The following is a 24,988-nucleotide window of genomic DNA, read 5'->3' on the forward strand; positions in this document are numbered from 1 at the left end:
TAATCGCTGTAGTGTTCAACACAGGTTCCGCAGCGTTACCACAGACAAATAATATGACTCACCACAGTCGCATATACTAGTTTTCTTTCCGCTGCAGCGTTTCCACAGACAGAGCATAACGTTAAAAGGAAAAGAACCACACGGGACATAATGTTTCAGTCTGTGCAACCGGAGGGCTAACCTAAAATTGCTAAGATAGCGATTTGTCAGTTTCCTACGTCCCTTTGCCTGAGCTGCGTCAAGTCATACAAGGTTAACGCCGCCGGAAGTAAAACGGAAGTTCAAGTATAGAATATGGCATATAATCAAAACAAAGCGTGTAAGACTGAGGAAACATAAAGCGTTCAAAAACCGCAATGTATTTATTATATTGCTTTAAAACGTAAACTCCATACGATATCAACCACATTTGCTACTTTCATTCATGAAAAATGGGAGATGGTTTTCAGCACGCACTTTATTTTGAAATGAGCAGCCTGCGTGTTTTAAGTTGACTTGATACAGAAAGGGAAAACGGAAGTGGCGACATGTCCAGTCCAACAGACCCGAAGACTTCTGCATGGCGCCGTAATGTGCATACAATAAAACATATTTCTGATTCAATTTACATGCTGACACATAACCGACTCAAACAACTGGCAACATTATAGTTTTAATCTATTTTAATTTACGATAAAACTCTAATTCTAATCTGGCTACAAACAACAGGAGGGTTTTTCTCAATTTGCTTCACCATCTATGATCGAAAAACCTTCTCCACAGTTTTGTAAACTGAATAATTTCGGGTGGCAATGCAATCTAAAGCTATCACATAGGCCAAAATGTCATAGTTTTTACTAACTAGAGATAATGATTTACTAAATTATGATATGGCAAGCCAAAAAGTTTACATACTATTTCAAAACCATAAGATAGTGAGTTCATTTTTTGGCCCATTTTGTCAAAATTATGACATGGTAAGTCAATATCTTGAATGAGGCAAATAAAATTTTGACACATACTTTATCTTTAAAACCTCACAATGTTTGACAGAAGAAAAAATTACGAGATGGTGTTTACTTAAATTATACGATAGTTTTTAAAAATTATATGTAGTTCTGACCAAGAATCTTATCATTTTTACTTGTCAGAATTTTAGTCATTGTTTTCTTTATGTTGTCTAATTTTTTATTTGTTAATTTTTCAATGTCTATGGGGAAGAGGGCTTCCAAAAACATCTGCCAAAACACAGAAAACTGGCTAGTCATTCACTGAGACTTGCAGTTTTTCAAACTGCCAAAAGAGGTCAGTGTTGCCTTGGCTGCAGTCAAGTAGTTGCTCCCATGCCAGGCATACAGTATCTGCAATCAAAGTTCTGTGCAGCTGATTATATTGATTAGCCTGTGGAGCTAGAGGCACAATATGTTACTTGACTTCAGCATTTACAGGTGCAAAAAAAAATCTGAGCCCCAATCATGGAGGTGTCAAAAAGCTGCCTGAGCGCAGTGTTTGGTGTTTGGATCTGCTTTCTGTGCTTCAGAGCAGTTAACACTGAAAGCCTTTGGTCTAAAGGTGACCCTTCTTACACGACCCTCTGGTACACTGATCTGTGAGTGTTTATGCGGTGAAAAAGCAGCTTTGTTGTGTGAGGATCTGGCAACAAGAAGCACTAATGTTGATCCCCGTGGGAATCTGAGCTTCCTATACCTGTTAGCAGTACTGATCTATACCGTGATTAAACAGTAAGAAAAATATTTTCCAGTGCTTTTGCAATGGTTTTTCCAAACAAACAGACTGAATAAACCCTTTGGGAACATGGCTTCCCTCAGTGTTTTGATGCATTTTCCTCTTTGCTGCTGTCAGTGTATCAACACCTTCTTTCTCACTATCCAGCTTGGTTAATGAGATGTTACGTTGTGCCATGAGGGATTACCTCCTAAATAGCTTTAAACATTTTCCAACTGAGTCACCAGGCTTCTGTGTGGCCAGTGTTTGTCTCCATATGAACGAGAAGCAGAAAGTAAAGCGAGGGAGACAGTTGTAGGCTGTTGCTTCAAACTGGACCTGCTCCAGAGAATCATCTGGAAAACAACAGAGGGAGAGATTTTCTGGGAATAACAGGACAAATGTCTGGCCTCAGGCCTATTCACGCTGAGGTACAATAACGTGGCAGTCGCGTGGAGTTGAAAATTAACCAGTGATGGAAAGAATCCCAGAATATCCAGCTGAGGTAGAAGAGCTGATGCTGCTATCAAAATCTGCCAACATTTAAGTGATAGTTAGCTTATTTTATTAGAAGCAAAATGTATTGACTTGTGCATAATCAAATATGAAAAAAATAAAAATGGCAACCAAATGGACAAGAAGAGTGAAGAATTGTGTGTAGCTCGAATTAAAACAACAAATCTGCAGAATTGTAAAAGCCCAGCAATGCCACATCCTTTTTTTGGGAACGCTGTGGCACACCTGGACGTTAGCACAAATAAAAGATCCCTGGGTTCTAGTAGAAAACATCGAGATTAGTGTTTAAATGAGCCCTGTGGGAATTTATCAGTACACCGCATCCCACGAACTGCCTGCAAAACACAGAGAAGCAAAACAACAATATCCAGCATTCAGCAATATTCCCTCAGTGTTGTTGCCAAGTTATTGTATGTCTTTGCCAGTGAAGTGTTGACAATAATCTCTTTGTTCTTTTGTTTTTGCTTCGGGCTGTTTATATCTGCAGTCAAATGCTATGTGTCACTAAATCCTGGTGGAGGTGTTTATGTTGTTGCTCATATGTCAGATTATAGGTGATGGCTAATGCTGAAAACACATGCTGTGGTGCTAAGGCTTAACCCCGATAAATTAACACTTGTGCAAAAACAGACAAATAGACAACAGCCAAATATCACCAGGATTACACAAACACACTGGCATCAACAATAGCAATAATGAGAACAATAGTGATTAGAAGAGGCAGGGATTACCCTTAATCTGCAGTATCTATGAGTTACTTTAAAGAGGTAGATATGCTCATTAAGGCGGAGTTAAAGCAGATAACCCCCCTTCATCTGTGGGGTCTAATTCAAACGGACACCTCATTGACAGAGGTGTAATCTGCTTGTTGGGAGATTATAAAAAGCAATCCAAGTGTGTGTTTGGCTGGTGGTCTGATGGCTGGGTTACCCTGCACGGTCATGACTAATGATCACGAAGATCACATGGAGAATTACTAACATAATTACCGAGATGATCTGCAGAACAGATGTCTGCGAGCTTCCTCCTGCTGACAAGCCCTTCACAGCCTTCACTGCACTCACCTCAAGCGTTTGTTATTCAGCGCTACCTTCGGTGCCTTCTGTTTGTCTCTGGCAAACACTGAGCCAAAAAGTTTTGTGTTTGCCAAAGCCATGAGTGGGAAGAGTTGTGTGTGCTGCAGGGAGGCAGAGTGAGCCTGAGCAGCCAGATGATGGCAGCATTTCTGCAGCTTGTTTGATTTCTATATTTATTTATTTATTTATTTTGCACTGAAGCCTCTGACGCATTTGCTTTAGTCATCCTCCCTCTGTGAGATGGCTGTTTTTCATTCAACATGAACATTTTGTAAATATGCAGCAAAGTGCAGCCTAAGCATAAAGGAGTATCAAATCACAAACAAAACAAGGTTGACTCCCCTCAACTGTTTTTTTCTTTTCCACTTAGGAAAAGCTACATTTTCAAGAGATAATGACCATAATTATTACCAAATGTGGACACCGCTGGAGTGCTGGATGGGAGAATAAATGGTGAGGTACTGAAATATGAAACGCAAGGTTCCAGTTGGAGAGGAATACCCACAGGTTTAAAAATAGGCCACAACACTCCTTATATAACAAGTGGGACATCAGGGTTGTTTACAGTGTTTCTGCCTGAGAAGTGAATGGTTACAATCCAGCATTGTGTTGCGCTTTTCAAATCCTCATTAATCCAAATGGGCTCGATTGCCCTGCCAATCAAAATAAAATTATATTAAATACGTTTGAGGTATATTTAATGGAGCTGAGATTAAACGGCACCAAACATATTCATAAAAACGAGTCTTGGCTGTGTGTTTTTGCACAACACTTTCATTTTACGGCGCACCAAATACGGTTTCGTGTTATTCAGTGGGCTTCTTATAAACTGTTTCTACATGACAGAGAGCGGTTTGAAAAGCAGGGGCGGGGTTTGTCTTGCCTTGAATTATTTAATGGGCCAATAGACGGCGCCAGAGCCGGCTGATGGACAGGCACGGCCCCTGCAGGACGCACCGCCCCCCTATGACTCTGTGTTTTAGTCTGTTTTTAGAGCAGCAGCGTCACATGTTGTTTTTCTCCAGGATCAGATCAGTCTCTGGTCTGGTCCCACTGCACTGTTGCTCCTACCGTGGCGGACAGCTATCAATGTCTGCTATGGATTAGATGAAAAAACGGGTTACATTTAAAGCTTTTTTTTTTGCTGCGAGTTTGCTTTTCTTTCTTTAAAAAAAAAAGTCTTTGCTTATCTGGAACCTGAAAAGAGAAGTGGAGAGAAATGGCAAGTCCTCCGGCGACCGGAGGACACCTGTTATCTAATGGGACGAATGGTGTGAAGAAGAGCGGATACCTGAGGAAGCAGAAACACGGGCATCGGCGCTTTTTCGTCCTCCGAGAGCCGACCGAGCGCTGTCCCGCCCGGCTCGAGTATTATGAAAGCGAGAAGAAATGGAGAAACAAGTCCGCCGCGAAACGGATCATAACTTTGGACTCCTGTCTGTGCGTAAACAAACGGGCCGACGCCAAACACAAGCACCTCATCGCCCTCTACACCAAGGACGAGTACTTCGCCGTGGCTGCTGACAGCGAGCAGGAACAGGAGAGCTGGTACAACGTTTTGACTGATCTAATAGCCGAGGGGAAAGTGTACGACAGCCCCGCTTCCACTTCCTCTTTAGTGGGCTTTGAGGAGAGCAGCTACGGACTCATTATTCCTGCAGCAGCTGTCTATAAGGAGGTATGGCAGGTCAACTTGAAATCCAAAGGCTTGGGTCAGATCAAGAACCTGACTGGCGTGTACAGGCTGTGTTTGTCCAGCCGGACCATCAGCTTTGTCAAGCTGAACTCAGAAACAGCTGCTGTCAGTTTACAGCTCATGAACATCCGGAGATGTGGCCACTCAGACAGCTTCTTCTTCATAGAGGTGGGCCGGTCGGCAGTCACTGGGCCTGGAGAGTTCTGGATGCAGGCAGAGGACTCGGTGGTGGCACAGAATATCCACGAGACCATCCTTGAGGCCATGAAGGCCATGAAGGAGTTGTCTGAGTTCCGGCCGCGGAGCAAAAGCCAGTCTGCCAGCACAAACCCCATCTCCGTGCCCACACGGCGCAACCTCAACAACCTCCCCCCCAGTCAGACAGGCCTGGTGAGGAGATCCAGAACAGACAGCATGGCAGCCACATCCCCAGGGAGAAAGTTCACGTCGTGTCGGATAAGAACAGCCAGCGAGGGAGATGGAAGCGTCACGCGGCCTGTGTCCATGTCCATATCTGTGAACGAGAGTCCTACCAGTCCAAACTCCGGCAATCACCTCAGCCGGTCGCACACCCTCAGCAGTGGCCGCACCTGCAGAATACTAGAGTCCACCTCCAACCTGCATCATAGCCTGTCCATGCCAGTGTCCAACTCCCCTCCAGCTGCCTCCAGTCCCATCAGCATGTCTCCCAGAGGGGGGGCTCGCACCTGCACTCCTGACAAGGCCCGGCGGCCATTCAGCTGCAGCGCCTCCATCTCTGGCTCCCTCAGTGACACTGGTTTCATGCTGTGTGACGATTACAGCTCCAGCCCAGGTGACCCTAAATTCCTCCCCCTGACCCGCAGCGACACACCTGACTCTCTGTCCAGCACGCCTCCATCCCGTGACATCAGCGACCCTTGTGGTTACATGATGATGGAGGGGGCGAATGGCAGCAGGTCTGTGGCTTGTGGCGATGGTCTGAGCTTTGACAAGGCTTACAGGAAGCGGACACACTCCCTCACCACACCACGTCAACAGAGGGTGGTGGCGCCGCTGTCCTCTGCCTCCCTGGATGAGTACACACTCATGAGGATGGCCCACGGACAGAGCTCTCACTCTGCCTCACCCAAAGTGTGCTACCCTGAGGATTATGGAGACATTGAAATCGGTTCATCCAGGAGCTCCAGTAGCAACCTTGCAGACGATGGCTACATGCCAATGACGCCAGGTATAGCATCCCAGTCTGGCAAGGTAGACAACTATGTACCTATGAGCCCCATGTGCGTCTCGGCACCGAAGCAGATTGTGAACCCCAGGGTGCACCCTCAGGCAGCTGCCAACGGCGGCTACAAGACCAACTCCCCCTGCAGCAGCTCTCTGGAGGACAACGGCTACATGAGAATGTGGTGTGGCTCCAAATCGTCCATGGAGAGCCCAGACAGGCATGGTGAATACATGAACATGTCACCTGGAAACGCACCTCCACTCCAGACCCCCCCTGATTACTACTTGGGCCTGCTGGCTGGTGAACCTGCATCAGTGAGGCCAGCTTACCAGACTGGCTCCCTCACACTCCCTGCTAAACTTCAAGCCTCCAAGAATGAGGAAAGCAGCCAGTATGTGTTGATGAGCCCCCAGAGTTTGAGGCAGAGGATGGGTGACTCAGACTATTATTCAGTGATGCAGGCCAGTGCAGCTCAGACCTCACCACTGAGCCCCTCAGTTCCCTCCCCAGTAAGACACGGCCGGGCGGAGACCCTGCCCTACAGAGGGAGGCTGGGCAGACCTAACAGGCTATCCCTAGACACCCTGAGGACCCTACCCAGCATGAATGAGCACCCCTTGCCCGGAGAGCCCCGGAGCCCTGGGGAGTACATTAATATTGACTTCAGCAGCACCAGATCCTCCCCGCCCTCCCTTGAATCCACAGAGAGCCAGTCTTCATCACTGGGTTCGAGCGGTGGGGGCACTGGGAGATCCTCTTTGGCAGACTACATAAACCTGGAGCTGGGCTCACACTCACCCAAAGAGGCCAACACTCCTGCTGAGCGCTTGGACACGCTTCCAGAGTTATCGATGTGCTCCTGCTCAGAGGAAGATGGAGTGTACCATCTGGATAGTGAGAAAAGGTCTCAGAGCCTCTGTGATGAGGTGAAAAATGACTACACTGAGATGACATTTGGGATGACCAGCTCGCCTCCACAGCTTGTTCCCCAAAACACAGCAAGGTACGTGTCTGAGCAGGGAGGGAGTATTGTTAATTATTTCATGTCAACAGTGTGGCTGTGTGATCCCAAAAAAAGTTAGAATAGTGATTCAGCTATTACAGGAACATGCATGTTAATTACTTTGAATGAGCAAATGCACATTTTTACTCACTGATTAAATGTATAATACAAAGTGCGTGATAATCAGCCTTATCAGCACTCATGCTGGGCATTCAGATATGAACCATTATCTTTAGCTGATTTCACTTAATATAATTATACTGATCACAAGTGAGATTTTGTTTTGGAGTTTTAAACTTCAGGATAGTTAGGACATGAATTAACATTTTTAACGGCATTTTTTCCAATAAGAAAATAAAAAACTATTTGTTGACTAAACCTCTCTTGTTTTGAATACTGTTCATCACCAGCCAGAGCAGCAGGGAAAGGAGGCTCTCTCTGGGGGACCAGGGAGTCCCAGAAGGCATCGGGGTTTTCCTGCTTGGGGCCACCTCCTCTTCCACGGTGGATTGCTCTGCCAAGGTGATTCGGGCCAATCCACAGGGACGTCGGCGCCACAGCTCAGAGACCTTCTCCTCTACCGCCACCGTGACACCGGTCTTCCCGTCCTTCGCCCGTGGGGACATGATGAAGAGACACAGCTCGGTGGAGAACATCTCATCCCGGAGCAGCGAGGGCTCAGACGAGGAGTTCGGCAGCCCTGTGAACCGACAGAGCTCGAATGGCTACCCGAACGGACTGAACTACATTGCGCTGAACCTGCTGGACAACAGGGGCATGGAGAAATGTGAGGACCTGGCTGGCTTCAAACCCACCAGCAGCTGCAAAGGGGGTATCAATGGATTACACAGCTCACCATATGTCTGTTTAGCATTCAAGGAGGCTGCAACCACTGCCAAAGGTGAGTGAGGCTGATGTCAGATGTCTTCCTGCTAAATAATGCCTCTGAATTTTCAGGTTAATGTCCTCAAGGTGTTACTGTTTTAAATTAGGGAATAAAAGGGTTTTAGAAATGTGAAAGGTTGCTCTTTTTAATGAAAATAAATGACTGAAGCAGCTTGGCTTTGCTGTATGAAAAGTGTTTGCACTGTGCAGTTGGAAGGGGAAAAAACAAGGATGAAAGCAAATATGCATTTCCTCTAGATTCAAATACATAAGTAGGCGGTGCTGATGTGGCATTCAGGTGTTCTTCCCTAGCTTGTACTTCTGACTTACTTATCCTAAGTACAATTTTTGTGACAACATTTTAACTTAAACAGCAGAGTGGCAGATGGAGTGACCAAAGGAAGAGAAATAAGTTACAATTTTAGCTGCAATCAATCAAGCTTTAAATGTTTTTTTGAACCATTCATATTTGGTCATCCTGACATTTCCACACAACATGTGAACGCAGCACAAGGCTGCTATGAAACGTGACGAGCCTGAGAGCTCTGAAGTAAACAAGCACCATGACTGAGCAGGATGCTGCCTCGCTGCTACTGTTGTGGGCTGCAAATACTAAAAATACATGAGCAGATTTTGGGATTTCCACCAACGCTTATTATGAATGGAAGTTATTTGCACAGCAAACAGAAACTAGAGATTCATTATGAACCATCAGACACAAGTATACAGTAAATATAAAGTCAGATTATTAAATAGTTTTTATCACGTCTACTGGTGGTTTATTTTGCCTTGTCATGAGCAGTAATGCTGTTGTTTATGCTATGGGGATGCCTCAAAACTGATCGGGGAGGTTTCCTGTCAGTGGTAATGTAACACTGAGCCACGGGCATTTCCGGCTGTTGTTTTTCAGTTGGGTAGGCTTTAGGATGTGTTGCACATCAATGTGACCTCTATAGACCTCTTATTCCTACCATCCCATGATCAATACACTGTCCCAGAATATCCCAGTGAACAAAATAAAGCTGTGGCGCGGGATAACACACGCTGTAAACAAAGAGCACAGGGACAGCAGAAGGTTGACATTAAAGCCAAGTTTGACTTTATGTCCTCGCGTCATTTATCAGACACAGTGAGCTCACATGTGTTTGCCAGCACACAGGAGAGTGGGAGGGAGTGTGTGGGTTTGCACGCTGACATGTGAGGCCCAGCACAAGTGGATATGTGTTTGTGCGTGTGTGTCCTTGTAGGCAGCGAGCGAAAACAACAAAGTGGGCTGAGTTGCTGTGAGGCCATCAGGTAACTGGATGTCACGGTCTGCATTCCTGGCAGTGCAGGTTTGAAAAGTTGCTGTGAAGGGGCCTGTTTTTGTCCCAGCTCCAGGCCATTTGAAAAGAAAGTGGCTTTTATTTCACCACAAGGCCCCAGTGTATACAGAGAGAAGTTAAATTATGTTTCATTTATAAAACACAGTACAGAGAAGTGCTATAAACTCATTATTTTTGTTTGCACAGTCAGTGACATCGTGGTAAATAAAGAGGAAAGTGCTGAGTTAACACAGAGCAACTCCAACTGACCCGCAAATCTGTTATCTTCCCAAAAGGCTCTTAATTTATGCATTCCTTAAACCTACAACAGTGTGATGTCTTTGACAGTGACATGTGCATGAGTGAAGTCAAATGGCTGTTTTTCAGTCAAACAGGTGGTAAACTGAGTTAATGATGGTCTGCTGCATCCTTTCAGAAATTTGATTTGCAGCTTAATGACTATTAATGATCTGCTCGCGTGTTTGTTTGTTTTTATCTGACGTTGTGTCCTTTTGCACGTGTTCTGTACTCATGTTTTGACGGGAGTACAAATGTTTTTATGGCGCTAATAAAGTTTTGTGAATGCAACTGACTAGGGAGAAGGAAGGAAAAGACTCGAGCACATACATGTGGACTCTAGCACGTACACATGCAGGGCAGTCGGGGGTGTTTTTTTCCTCTCAGGGACCTTTTTTTTCTCTTTTTCCAGTGGTGTAGTTTGCATCTTTGAACACTTGGCAGAGATGTGCAGAGACAGAGAGAGTGGCCTGTTTTTCTTTTTCCAGTGCTGTTTGCCTAACTGTTTGTGGGGGAGCGAATGAATGCGTGCATAATGGGGCAGGATGGCACGTGCACTCCGCTGCCCTTCTGCCTCATTAGGCTGTTCACTTAGCAGAAGTAAGACAAGCGGAGGTGGGAGGGGAGTGGAGCCCAGCCTTGTGTTCTCAGTATAAAGAGAAGGAGAGGGGCTTGAGCTTTTTAAAGCAATAAACTAACTCATTGGTGAGGCCCCCTTCCACCAAGGTGCATTTTGGGTGCACGGGACCCAGGATGGTAGACCCGATGGCTTGTTTACTGAACATTCATTCCCACTGCTGAGTGGCAAAGCAGGGAGAAGGGGGTCAGAGAGCTGACGGGGTTTTTTGGCACCCAGGCCCCACTGGCGGAGTGCTTTGATTTTGTGTTTATCAGGATGCCACACTGGGCCCCACCACTCTGGAACAGCATGTGGCTGTTTGTCAGGATCAAAGTACCGCTAAACCAGTGAGCCCCTACCTTCCTGTTGGAATTTAGCATTTGGACCCCAGACCCATGTGACAGCCCCTTGTTGAGAAATGTGACCGCACTGCCTTTAGTCAACAAAACCCTGAAGTCATAAGCTTTTGACAGCTGGATTTATTTTTATATTTTTTTGTTGGTGCACCTAGAGTCAGCTCGGCAGTCTAAATGCCTGGCATAAGGGTCAGGTGTTTGTTTACATCTTGTTTTGTCAGCACGCCAGCCCATGTGACTATGAGGTGGTGTTTACCTCTGCCCTAATCCAAGCTGCTCGTCTCCTCTCACGGCCCCGACTAGCCGCAGCTCAGCCAGGTGGATGTTCTGTACCAGACCCAGATTAGCCAAGTCAGCCGTCTCTGTTTCCATGTCCTCGTCTGACTAACACCTTTATCTGATGGTGACAACCAACTCCTGCTTCCTCATGACGTTTCAAGAGGCTTGATTAACACAGTGAGATGAGTCTTGCTTAAGATAGGCTTATACGTCAGTTTGCTTGTGTATTGATCTGATTGCCTTTTACTGGGAGTATTCATAATCATTTGAACATCAGCCACCATAGTGAAACATAAGGGAGAGAAGGAGATTGAAAAAATGAAAAGGGGCATCCAAGACAGGAGGATCCCTGCTGTGAGTCCCTCCTGAGTGCTAGTGACAGATGGCCTCTCTCTGGCGGGCAAGTGTGTGAGAGTGTGTGTGAGTGCGCGTCTAGTCGAGGCGAAAGGGGGGGGTGGAATGAGGGTATAAACACCTGCCACTCTGCCCTTTTCACACACATGCAACCACTCTCATTACAGCGATTTCCCTGCCCACGCCCACACTAGCTCCTACACATATACATACCACTATATGTCTCTCTCATGCACACACACACACACATCCTTACTTACTCACTACTATCCCTCCACTAATGACATTTCACCATCTGCTGCACCCACAGGCCGCAGAGAACGACCATCAGCACTGAGCGTTTGTGTGCAATTCGCCAGCCAGATTAGAAGCATTCGTGTCCATCTACTCAAATCCCACTTCCTTTTAACGTCATTCAGTCAGCAGTGTTGCCAGTGATGTCATCGCAGACATGATGTATTGGGTCGATCCAGATGCACCCAGAGTTTGTTACGTATATCTGTGTTGTTTACAGTTCCTGTGATGTGTGTGTTCACCGTGATGTTAGAGGATGCAGTGAGCGAAAGAGGTCTGGATGCACAGTCGTGCATCCCTAACTCACTCTGAGCATGCTCAGTAGGTGCAGCTGTCATAACAAGGTGTGTGTTATGCACAGAAGGGAAGAGGGGATTTGTTTTTAAACCCTTACCCAACTAAAACGTTTTTCCTCACTTTTCAGTTAGAGCTGAAACAGTTAATCAGTAAAACAAACAATTATGCAACTATTTTGGACAAAAAGAGCATTTGTCTCACTCATTATTTAGTGTTTTCTGTAACTATTTTACAACAAATCAGCAGATTAATCGATAATGAAAATAATTATGAGTTGTTCTTTGTGTTGGCTCTCTGCTGCTCACACACTCTGAGACTTTGACATTTGCATAAGGGCTGCATTGATACCATTTTTTCCACTGCTGGAATTTTGGCCAACATCATGACTTTGTGGCGCCCACACGGCTCTGTTTTGATTTTCCACGTGTCACGTTTCCAGATTTTGTTCTGGCATTTGTGGAAATATCCATAAAGGTGACGCCTGATTTCAACTGGCAGCCTGATTGTACAATTATTTGTTGATGCATCCCTGCATGCTGGCTCAAACACACATACACTCACAACCCGCTAAATAGTTTATTGCATTGATCTTGCAAACATAACAAAGCAGTGCAAACAGCCAAAACAGGAAGGAGGAAATCCAGAAATGCCATGTTACTTGATACATAGAGAACAAACATGCACACGTAACACCACAGGCTCTTGTGTCAGAGTTTCCAGGCGGCATGTCTGTGTGTGTGTGTGTGTGTGTGTGTGTGTGTGTCATGGCACAGGGAGGAGGGGGGCTAAAGTAGGCCGGGATGTTCCAGACAGAAGCGCTAGCTGCTAGATAACTGCGTGGCCAGCGTTCCCCACATTTAGCCAGCCATGGCTCCAGATGAGATTAAAGCCTCTGCAGGCGAGATTAGACAGCCAGGGGTAGATGAATGAGAGCCAGCGGCTACTCCACGGACAACAGCTGGGCAATACGTAATGCAAGGTGTGGCATTTGTTTGCTTCAGCCTGTCCAAATTTGAATTTAGTGCAATCAAGCACACATCAAGATAAAATAAATAGAATTCTGTTTGGATGTTGGCTATAAAATCATACCAGTCACTTATTTTAAGGCTGTTGCTTTAAATGTGCATTAGATGACTGCAAATGGCAACTTTGCAGAAACTTAGAAAACCAGCCTAACCACCATGCATTTTTGAGGTGTCCGTAGTCTCCCAGCCCAAAGACAACCATGTAATCCTTGAGTGGTTTCATGACACATGACTGCAGCGAGGATAGAGTCCCCTGGAAGCCAGTGTCCTATGGCTGCCCCCCCCCCCCACACACACATTTAGTCGTGCAGTCTTCTCCTCAGCTGTACGCACATCAGCAGCAGACTCAAACTCCTCCTGGAAGCTCCCAGTTGATCCAGTGTCCTTCACCCCCCCGACCACCACTCTGACTTTAAGTAAATCCTTCTGTGCTTGCAGTGCCTCCAACAACTCCTCCACACACACAGGCTGTCATCCCTGGCTTTTAAAAAATCCCAAATAATTATCAATATCTGTTGCAATATACATGCAACCACAGCTCTCTGAGTTTATACAAGAGATGCATCAGCGACTACACTACTAGCTGGTGTTCCTCTGCTCAGCATGTGTCCATGGCAACACAGCAGCACGACAGGAGACCCCAACCCCCATCACTCTACATCCCAGATTATATAATTACGACCGTTGCCGACCAGCCTCCCACTTCCAGCCTCCCCCCACTGTCCTTCAAGCGCTTTCTCGGCAAAACAGCTGGTGTTTAAGAAATGACACACACCATCTAACCACAGCATGAAAGGACTGGGATGGGGTTGGGGCGAAGGAGTCCAGGTGGAGCAAAGCGAGCTCCAGCAGTTGCATGCATGTGCATTCACACAACAGGCACATTTAGAAACTCAACCTATTTGGTATTGAATACTAAATACAAACTCTAATAACACACATAAAACGATCACATCTCAAATCCTAAATAACGTGTGTGTTCAGCACTCACTGTTCTGGTTATTCAAGCTGCTTTTCCCAATGTCTCCTTGTTATTGTGGCACAAAAACACAGACTAATCTGAGTCTGTAAATGAGTTCACGCTGTACAGTATGAGACTCTGTTCTCTCAAGCCTCTCATGTCTGCCATCTGAAAGGTCTGAATTGTTGGCACCGCTGTTGTTTGTGGGAAAATAATGAGACTACAAACAGGGGCTTGCTCACTTTCTAACAGGAAACTTATCATCTGCAGTGAAAGGAGCTCTGAAAATGTCCCACTGTTTGATGTGTGTTGCTGCATTTTTGTTCAAGCAAGTTTTAAGTAGCCACTATGCATTAAATTAGAATTTTGGCCTGCAAATTCTACAGTAGTTAATAGTGTGCGATTATTTGAGCACAGTAATTGAAAACACATTGAAATTATTAGATATTTCCACTAAATCCCTCTTTTTTCTCTCTTGTCTCTTTCAGACTGAAGGACTCCTCTATCCTCTGATTTGGCGTCTCACCAACCTGCTGCTCGAAAACAAACAAAATGAAATCGACTTTGCCCTTCCACTGGGCACAGTGGCCCTAAAAGACTGTCTGGACCCTCAGCGACACTCACACACAAACAAACACGCACACACACACTCTTAGTAAACAAGCAGGTCACCATCTATGCATGTCATGAATTTGCTGAAGGCGGAACAGGTGTGTTTGTGTGTGTGTGTGTGTGTGTGTGTGTGTGTGTGGGTTGTGTATTGGTGCATCGCATGTTCCCTGCGCTTTCAGAGGCCATTTTTCCTATGACCCAAATTTTGGTGCAAGCACAGAAGCAAAGATAGTCAGACAATAACAGAACTCTAATGGTACCCAGATACTATTTATTTACTTGAGGGTAGTTTTATGACTGCCTGTATGCGTGAGCGCATGTGTTTCTGAGACAGAGTACGACCAACCGCTATGTCAGTGAACAGTGAAACCTACTATAGAAATGGCCCAGGGATCGAGGATACCAAGGTACACTGAGTATATAACTATATTTAGATTAGATGTTTTATTTATTTTTGGAAGAAGAATGTCTGATAAGACCTACCCAATGCCTTAATGTCGATACTGTCCTTATGTTTTCTATGAAACATCTCTATATTGGTATTCTGTTGTGAAAAGTGGAAAATCCTAGCTTACTATTAAGAATATTATATCAAAAATGTACAGTACAGTTGGGCTGCTTGAGATCTGATTTATCGTACTGATATTAAAGTATTTTCTTAATTACTAATTTCTTATTTATTCTAACCTAGTTTATTTTTTGTCCAATAAAAACCGCTGGACTTAATGAAATATATTTCTAAATGTCTTTAAACATGTTAAGCATGTCTTTGTAACTCAGCTCAGACCCCACAACACCAGGCATCTGAATGCACTGTACCTCCCACAGTTCCTCAGTCACTTGAGCCTGAAAACCTCACACACTCCTACCTTCAAACCTATAGCCTGCTGTTAAGCTTAGTGCAGGCTGCTTCTGCTGTGATCATGTGATGGTTCAACTGTCTAATTGGGGTGACGATGGAGGGGTGTGAGCCAATGAAAAATGCCCAGGTTGGGACACAGAAGAGACGGTTTCCAGTCAATGAGCGAGGGCTGAAGTGAGGGGGTGGGAAAAGGGCCACCAGTGGCAGCAGTACTGGACAAGCACTGAGGGGGGAAGGCTCCGCATCACATAAGAAGTAGAAGAAGAAAAGCCAACAGCCACATCTGGCACCATCATGGAGGTTCACTTGAGAACCTGCTGTCTAGAAAATATAATTATATGGCTGCAAGAAGTTTGATACATAGTAACTGTAACATTTTTATAAGTTGAGTAAGTATTAAGTAATCACACTCACTCAACATGTCAAGCAGTATCTATCTAAAGTATATATCATCAGCCAGTATTAGCCACCAGAAGCTATTGGTCATACCAAGGCTGTAGTAAAGGTGTGCTCCCTGCTGATAAATTCAACTTTTTATAGACAGTTAGACAAACTATGTTATATCTTTCCAATGGTTATGTGGTCTTGCTTTAATCTGATGAAACTCGATTAATAGAGGAATTATAATCTCTAGTCAAATATTACAAAAAAATGTCTGCTTCCTGAGAGCTTTTCAAGAACCTCCTAAATGCGGTTGGTTCGTTAGCATCATGTGACATCCTGACCGTGTGGTCTTTGCGTTGTCCACTGTGCCAACTCCAATTGGCTCACAACCCCTTTAGTGTACAGGAGATTGTAAAACTTTTAACCATGACTGAATGTATCACTGAACTGGTGGGAACACCACAGAAACATAATGTGGGAAATGGTTTGGACAGAACTGAATAATATTGGAGCTGTACCATGCTAAGTGGTGGTATTTATTTATCTTCAGAGTCTTGAATGTGTATATTTTGTACATAGAAAGAGTCTAACTAAAAAAATTCTATTGAAAATGCATAGAGTACTTAGATTTTACCTATGTTGCAATGATATTCCTGTGTAAAGACTTTGGCTACCGATTTTTAAAAAGGGGACGGGTTTTGCTTTGGGGTTGCATATTATATTGTATGCGTTTCTCCCTCACAGTCTCTGTGACTATTTGGAAAAAAAACAAAACAAAAAAAAAAAGAAAACAACAAAATACTCTGTCTATTTTATTATAGAGATCTCTTTGCCTTGTTGACACACTTTACCTAATGGCATATGCAATAGTGACATGAATACAACCTAGTTTACAACTGTGGAACCAAATGTAATATTGCATTGATTTTTTTTTTCTGTGTGTGTGTTGAGCAGAAGTCGTTTTGCTCCTTGTACATTTCTCTTTCTGCCAAGTGTTTTGTTTTTGTTGCTGGGAACCTTGTTCTTGACACATCTCAAAGCGCTCTCCCCATTTCTGTGTCCATGGACAGACTCCTCTTTCATGGACTGACTCAGTCTGGATGTGTCGTTGTCTTCCATTGTACATAATTCAATATACTGTTTATTGTGATGCTCACGAGAGATGACTATAATGATTTATAAATTCTGGTAGTCGAGTATTGCTTTTGTCTGTATTGATTATGGATAGCAAACTACAGAAATAAATGAATTTATTTAAAGAGGTACAACTTTGTCTTCATGCCGTATTTCATGCTTGTGTCTCAACTTCTAATTCAGAAGAAGAAAAAAAAATCTTTCCAAAGTTACATAGTCTAAGACCTGAATTGATTTAATGACACCATTTGATATGGCCTAACGATGATGTTAAACTATTATTGCTTCTGCATAAAATCTGTGCAAAAGAGTTTATTCTCCTTTAAACCCCACAAGATTCCAAATCTCACCCTGCCCATCATGTTCTCCCTCACCCAAAGGAACATTATGCGCTTGGCACAAAGTCTAATAGCTTCCTGAGTGTGTGTCAAGAGAGGAGGATATCCTATCTCCATCCTGTGGAGAGTGAGGAGCTGAACTCTTGGGCCAAGACTTTTCCCCCTCTCTGTCATTGTTTTAATTTAAGACAAGGCAGGAGCCAAGGCAGGAAGCTCATACTGAGACCATGACTTCCTGCCAAGCCACGCGTCTCCAGAAAAGACTGTGTAGTGAAAGTCAGAAGGTCAGCAGGTTCAAAACATGAAGTAAACAACACATTTCACTTGTTTCTATCTGCCACACACTCCCATGCAGATATAAGAAACTGTGACAACGCACACAGTTATCTTGTTACACGTGTTCCCTGTCAGATATAGGAATATTTTCTACAGTCAAGGTTAACTAATTAATCATTGGTTACTTCTCATTGGTTTAAACGAGACATAAAGGTTTATAGGGTCTCTTTACCTTTCTTGCTGAAGGTTAAGGTGCTGGCCTGGTGCACGCAAACTGATTAGCAAAAAACCATCACTTATTCATTATCTGCAACAAGTGGCCGATTTGCTGCACAAAGTGTAAAAACATAAAAATTCACCAATAGTCACATAAAGACAATCAATCAAGCTGCAGCATCCACTAGTGACTTTCTGAACAGCTGTGTTCGCAACCAGGAAATACCAAAGCAAGACCAACATTGACTGTGTCATAGCTGATCATCTAAACTGGCATTAATACAAAATGCACACGTGCAGTGGGTCATCATCATGCCTGTCTGTTTTGTATGTAGGGCATATGGAAGAATTAATTCTGCCAGAAAGATTTGGAGAGCAGGACTTTCCTCCATGAGACAGTTATTGCTGTTCCGTGTATCTCTCATCACCTAAATCTAACCAAACTGGGACTGAAAACTGACTTGGTTATCTGGCATGCAAAACTATGAATCCTTAAAGCAGAAGTGCAACAGATGATCTGGCAGGGAATGGATGGAAGTGGGCCAGTATGTACAGTATTCTACTGGGCTGATGGCGAAGCGGGTGCAGGTGTGCAGGTGGGTGGGGAAGGGCAGGTGACGGGGAATGCTGGGATCACAGGCGTTAATGCAGGGCATGCGGCAGGATTTGAAACAGCAGGGGAGAAAAGCAGAAAATGTCAGTGTAGGACTGGCTGATGTTGTGACAGCCTTGTTTGCAAATGAAGCAAAAAGTGGGCAGCATTCAGGCCACCACTTCTCTCATTCTGCATATATCAGTTTAATTAGCTGCCCTGGATCTCAGCCAGAGCATCCTCATGAAACACTAAGCCATGAAACTGTGAAAAATACCCCACACTCACAATGGGATTATAATGCATCTTTGATATTCTTTATGGGCATCACTTCACCATGTTCCAGCCTCTGCAGGAGGAACAAACACACACACACAGGCAGCCAAGAGGGCACACCTCTAGCTGGTGTGTATTAATTAGCAGTGTGACACTGTCAGTGGGGCTCTGCTCTGCTGCCAGGCAGAAACCAGCCTTACATAAGAACCCACCACCAAGCCACCAAGAGGGACACAATGTTCCTCACCCCTCTCTGCACTGACTGTCTGTCTGAGGAAAAAAAACATGTTTTTTTTTTCTTCTCTTTTTCTTCAATGAAATCTATATGGGCACATTTCTGCTCTGAAGGCAAACCGCAGAGAAAGGCAGGAAAACCGAAGCCTTTGTTGCATGATGCTTTTGTTGTTGCTGCTTGTCTCCCTCGACATAAAGGACAGCTTGCAAAATAAGGTGTGTCAGGGATGTGAATTCCTCAAGCTGTGCAACAACATTCAAGGACTCCTAAAATACAGTTTACAGCTTTCTCCTTTGAAGTAATTGTGTGTGTCTCTATCTGGTCTATTCCTGGATGCCCTCAATTATTCCCAAATTTAGAAGCACATTCACAATCACATGCTTGTACACACAGACACACAAGCAAGAAAGAAATCACATGGCAGAGATACTGGAGCCATGAAATCTGCATCATCATCATCCAATTCAGAACCGCGACTGCATGAACTTCTAACATTTCTTGTACGAAGATCAGAAAATTTCTAGTTTTGAGTGACATCAAGTGACATGCGTTACTTTCCAGAGAAGATCACGTACAGACCATTACAATCATGTTAACTACATAAGCCGTCTTGAATGGATTTGCTAATTTGATTACACACGAGCATGTGAAAATATATCACATTCACTTTCCATACATTTGTCAATGACATACATCATTATGTTACAAATTTTATGTGGTGGACCCTTTTTAATTCCCCTTAAAACAAATCTGCATAATATTCTGCATAATCATGAATAATGTGAGCAATGATCATGATGGACCAGCACCAGTTCATTTAAAGAGAACAACCATCCACAGTAACTGGTTAGATGAACAGGTCGTCTGCTCTCGTGAACCTAGAGGAGTTGCTCTACTGGGACTTAAACCCGTGACCTAAACCTGACTTGTAAGTGATTGGATGTGCAGGGAATGACCAAACTGGAAATAATCACATTAAACTGGACTTTAAATGTCCCTTTATGCACAGTATGGATTCGATGCATCCAATGTTCTGTAAATTAGAACAGCATGTGCGGTATACACTGCAGATTAGGTTCATAAAGACGGTATAGCTGCTCCTTTGGCAACCTCATCCACCCTGTGCTCCACTGGGCCTCCCTGTCAGCTTGCTGCCATGCTGTGCTGTGGTTCTTGAGGGGATTGGGAGTCACTGGCCCCATTATCTCTCCCTGAATCAGCCTAAGGAGGGTTTCAGCCAGGCTCACTGAAACTCACCGTGCAGCAGCAGGGCGGAGCTGTGACCCACTTACAGTAGCCACTCTGGCTCTCAGATACACACAGCACTTGTGATCCCACATAAAAACATAACATACTGACATATATTTTAGGAATACCAAACTAGATCAGTTACTAATGAGAATTAATGTTGCTTTTGTCACACTAATCAAACCGAGCACATGATCTTCCACTGTTGTTTACAGAAAATGTCGCCATGTTGCTTTTTTAAAATTAAAATATACTATATGCTGCTGCATGTTTGCTATTGTTATTGTATTTTGCCTGAGGCAGCTCATCACCTGGAGAGCCAGTGAATTGAGTGCACATTAAATCCTTGTTGATGTTTGCACTATTTTGTATGTACAAGTACCTGAGATCCAGGGAAATTATACATTTGTTGGCCAAACAAAGTTGACCAGTCCCTCATTAGTTTTATGGGAGAGGAGGCCACTCAGAGGGAGCTGAAGTCAGCAGTTAGGAACAGAAGGTTGTTAACTGCAGATTTCTCAGCATCTGGCAGAAATGGAGAAAGGAATCACAGTCTAAGGGTGCAGGGGGAAAAAAGGAGTGTTGTAATGAAGTTTAAAGTTAAAAGAAAATCAATGACATTTTTTTCCACTGCTGTTTTATCAGTCCTCACCTTGGATCTTTTTTTATTAGATGCATTTCCTATCATCATTGATAGCTGCTAAAAATAGTCGGGTTGTGTATGTGAACCTTTTGAGCTCCTGAAGGGTTGGGGGGGAGGGGTTGCCAGATAAAGACCCACTGGTGTAGTTACTGTGTGCACTCTATTTAAGGTCTTTCTCCTGGACCAGCAGCAGCACTCTGAAGTTACATGAAGGTCAACAGATCAGTCAGCCCTGATGCAATCTCTCTGAATCTTTTTGGCTTTTATCAGCCATCACTTCTACATGCTTGCCCAGACAGAAAGTTGCCTTGAGGCAAAAATCTGGATGCTTGGCTTAGTGTCTGAAGACTGGGCATTTTTCATTTTGATCTGCCATTAGTGTTAAGGGAATTCTTGCTGAAAGTTTTCCACTATTTTAAAATGTCTTGAGATCTTTATGGACCATAAGTGGCAACGCTGGCATTGATTTGGGTTTGTGCCTGCTCAGCCAAGTCTCAAGCTAAGGTGGTTTAAGTTGGTGCAGAGTGCCTTTAATGATCACTGACACTCTACTAACTATTTTTACTGCACATTTTCAGCTGCTTTGAACACAGAGACACATAACTGAAATGAGAACAAAAGCATCACACATTTTTGTCTGTGAGGGAGCCTGTATGTGCATGTGACTATGTGTGTGTGTGTGTGTGTGTGTGTGTGTCAATGGAAAGTTCAAGTCTCTGCAGCTCTGTCTCAGTTGGTCCATAACATTCAGAGTCCACGTGTTTGGACAGCATGCGGTGCCCTGGTCCCGCCCACTGCTCTCAAACACTCCTGCTGCTGTTTACCACGTTGGCAGTGGAGTGGAAGACTCCAGCCTGCTGGTCCACATGCTGTCTTATCAGCTCGACACTCTCTCACAGCTCGTAAACATGTTTTGCAAAGGAAACTCTCTGGGAAAACACTGCTGTAACAGAGCCAAACATACGTTTGCTCGTATTTTTGTATCTCTGATGAGCTGGTATGATATCTAATGGGCTGAAAGCAAGTCATGTAGGCAGTATTGCATGTCAGTTTACTATTTTTGAGTCGGCTAATACAGACCACCGCCTGTGTGAGCTGACGAGCCTACAGGATGTTTTTTTCCCAGGAACCCGTGCTCCTGTTCACTGCAAACATAACCTTGACAACATCATGCTGGAAGCCTTTTTTTTAAAGGCTTTTTTTACCTTCTCAGAGGCAAAGCTGGTCTGAAGGACAAATTAATCTCATTGGTTAAATGAGTTAAATGTCAGGAGGCAGAACCAAAGCTTGAAGATCGACTCAAGTTAGCAACAAAGAAAGTGAAAGTAGGTCTAGGAATATAAAAGTTAGCATGACTACATTAATGTAGCCTTAGTCAGCGAGGCTAACATACTGATTTGTAGTCTCCTCTTACTAGCAACAGACACTTATCTTAGCACAAATACTGGAAGCAGAAGGAAAAAGCTAGTCTGGCTCTTTCCAAAGTCAAGAGCCTTAAACTTACTGGTAATATCATGGTAATTCCCCTGTCTCATTTGTTTGTCAGCGTGAATGCTCTTAAGTTCATATATTTCACATTTACTGAGTTTTAAAGTTTCCTCAGTAAATTCTTCATGCGCGCCGATCAGCTCATTTGAAATTTGGCCTCAGTCTGTTTTTCTGTTTAAGTTCTTCAGATGAGAAAACAAACATACAGACCTACATGAGTCACTACAGGCCTCAGGCCAAACATGTGAACACTTCTCACAGGCCAATGAAATGCTTGCTAATAGCTAACATGCAAATCCATAGTTTGACAACAACAGTGTCACCTTTACTCTGCTTTGCATGTGGGGAGTTTACATGACCTTTAGATGTTGAAACAATAATGTGTTTCAAGCAATTTACTTTCCAAACTAAAAGGAAAGGAATCCTGAAGGTTACTTGTTGCAGCTACAGGCTTTCTTTCTCTTTCATAACTTAAGATTCTGAGATGTAAGCATGGAGAGTATTTATTATTTTCTTATTTATTCTTTTTTTTCTTATTCATCGTGTGATGATGTTTTCTGCATTGCGTATCAATCTGATTAATCCAGAACAGTTTTTGAATGAAACACTGCTGGGCTTGTTCTAGAAAAACAATGTTTTGGTTTTCTGCTCATTCATAAATTCTCAGTGTTGTTCAGCAGATGGCATAGATTATCAATCTTTTTTTGAGAGGTAAGGAGCTAATCAAATGATTGATCCTCCAGTGACCATGAATAGCTGTACAAAATCTTATGGAAATCCCATCCTTAACAAGTCAAAGATATTTAATTCTGGAAATGTCAGGCCACTCGACAATGCAATCCCTACAGGCATGCAAAAAGGGCCAGGAACCACGTGGGGCTTTATTACATTTAATCTATTATTTGTCATGAAATGCAGACCTGTAAATATATCTTTAAATTCGTAGAAACGATGCACTAAAACATTAATCCACACATGTTCTGAAACACAGCCGCCGCCTGATATCTGAGTTTTAAGCATGGCTTTCCCTGTCACAATCAAAGACCAGAACACGCAAGGCAAGATTAGGAGTTATGGTGACTTTGATGCACAAATAACAGTCATGCACATAAACCCTACCAGCTTATCCATGTTTCTGTCTGTGTGGGTTTGACCTTTACTGCCTGAGAGCAGGCTAAATTAAAGACAGAGCTGTCAGAGGTCCTTCAAGAGCATTTCCTCAGACTGCTCATCTACTGCACCTTACTATGTGTGAGCACATCAAACTTGCTTGATGTGAACACACCCTTCATTTGCAACACTAATCTAAATGTGGGAACCTGACTCGTGTCTCATGTTTTTATGAAGACAATTAAAACCATGCGCATTCAGTGCTTTTAAATCTGGGACTAATAACCATCCTGCACAACATTACTTAATTACTTTGTTAATTTTGAACATAGGTGTGTTCTCACTGTGTCCATACTATACTATTGCTACATGCAGGATTTGTGAATATCTGGGTGGCGTGACATGCCTCTTCCCTCCTTCAGTTATCTCGCGCTCTGAGTGTTTGGCAGTGATGTTAACAGGTCCTCTGTAGTGGAGGAAGATGCTGTTTCAGAGCGAAGTCAGAGAGACATTGATACTAATGAAGCATTTGCTTAAGCCCGTAATGCGGAGCATGGCGGTTTAACATTGAGGGCTGCCCTCAGCACACAATCTGACTCACTGGATTTTGGATGATACCGCTGGTGAGCTAAAGGCTACAAAACACACATTTAACAACAGAGACACACACTCTTACATTGTTTACCTGATGCCTGATCATTACCTGATTATTTTAATTTGCATGATCATATTTTAGTGATGGGGGTGCTACTATTACTTGCACTACTTTTATTTTTTGTCAACAATATTGGTTAAATTCAGACATAGCAAATAAAAGCACAAAATACTGGCAGTCGGCAGCAGCACCTCTGAGTCAAGTTTCCCCTCGGGGCACAATAACGTTTATCTTAAATTATGTTTCCATTAGCATCAGTGTTCTGCCTATGAATGAATGAAGACAAGACATTTCATGCTCATTCCTTACAGTGCAAGCTTTAAGTGCATCTTTCAAATTCCTTTTTAAACCCAGACTTTTATGAACTTTGCTCTAAACCTTTGGTACCCACTGCTTTGCCAAATGAGGAAATCTATCTAAATCCAACTGCTTACAGTCTAGCATGAACTTCTGGCATTTAACCCTTGATTAGCCACAGTTCCAGCCACAGAATGCGAGTAGAATCTTTATGGACCACTAATACCATTAAAAAACACACAGATACTATCAGTTTCTAGACACATTGCCTTTTGTTGCTAACATGCTTTTGTTCAGTCACACTGGGAATTTTAACCAATCCATGTTAAATGCAAAGCAGAGGGCACACTTGTGGGAAATATGCTTACTCAGTGTTAGATGTGTGAGATGAGAAATAGTAGCTGCTGGATGTAACTCCCTTTCTATGAGTATGCGCGTAGTCCTCTAACAGGCTTAGCTATATGTAAATCCCTGTCAAGGCTTCACCTCTGCACTTGAGGCAGATCTTTGCACTCGCCGATCAATCAGGAAGTAGCAACCACGCACTGCAAAACCCCTGGGCAGTCACTGCTCACTCTCTTTAATTTAAACAATGGGAACAGAACATGGGTCAGCTGGGCCTGTAGTTACAGGGCTTTGCGTGTGTTACATCAGAGTAACTGCTCTTTTTATTTTGTTTGAAATGCATCCTCTAACGGGCTTCACCATTGGTTACCACTGGAAGCATCAGAGATGTGATGTACAGCCAG

At 43.7% G+C, this 24,988-nt stretch overlaps 2 protein-coding genes across 5 annotated transcripts in view; one reads left to right on the forward strand and one right to left on the reverse strand.

The window, feature by feature from the left end:
• Positions 1 to 24,988, reverse strand: part of acp2 (acid phosphatase 2, lysosomal) — an 84,178-nt gene that overhangs the window by 7,183 nt on the left and 52,007 nt on the right. For 2 of the 4 annotated variants that reach the window (XR_006842792.1, XM_046382890.1), the window contains exon 1: positions 63 to 238. The exons of the other annotated variants lie outside the window; for them this stretch is intronic. Coding sequence is in view for 1 of the 2 variants with exons in the window: in XM_046382890.1 (XP_046238846.1) it covers positions 63 to 149 (87 nt within the window). In the remaining variant the exon portion in view is untranslated. Of the gene's footprint in view, positions 1 to 62; positions 239 to 24,988 lie in introns of those variants that run through there. 4 annotated transcript variants of the gene reach the window in all.
• On the forward strand, positions 4,292 to 16,996 carry LOC124055771 (insulin receptor substrate 2-like). Its single transcript, XM_046382885.1, has 3 exons — positions 4,292 to 7,202; positions 7,613 to 8,103; positions 14,362 to 16,996. Exons 1-3 carry the CDS (start codon positions 4,516 to 4,518, stop codon positions 14,364 to 14,366), a joined length of 3,183 nt encoding a protein of 1,060 aa, XP_046238841.1. The 5' UTR covers positions 4,292 to 4,515; the 3' UTR covers positions 14,367 to 16,996.

This window comes from Scatophagus argus, chromosome 24, assembly GCF_020382885.2.
Source record: "Scatophagus argus isolate fScaArg1 chromosome 24, fScaArg1.pri, whole genome shotgun sequence".
Classification (NCBI taxonomy): domain Eukaryota; kingdom Metazoa; phylum Chordata; class Actinopteri; family Scatophagidae; genus Scatophagus; species Scatophagus argus.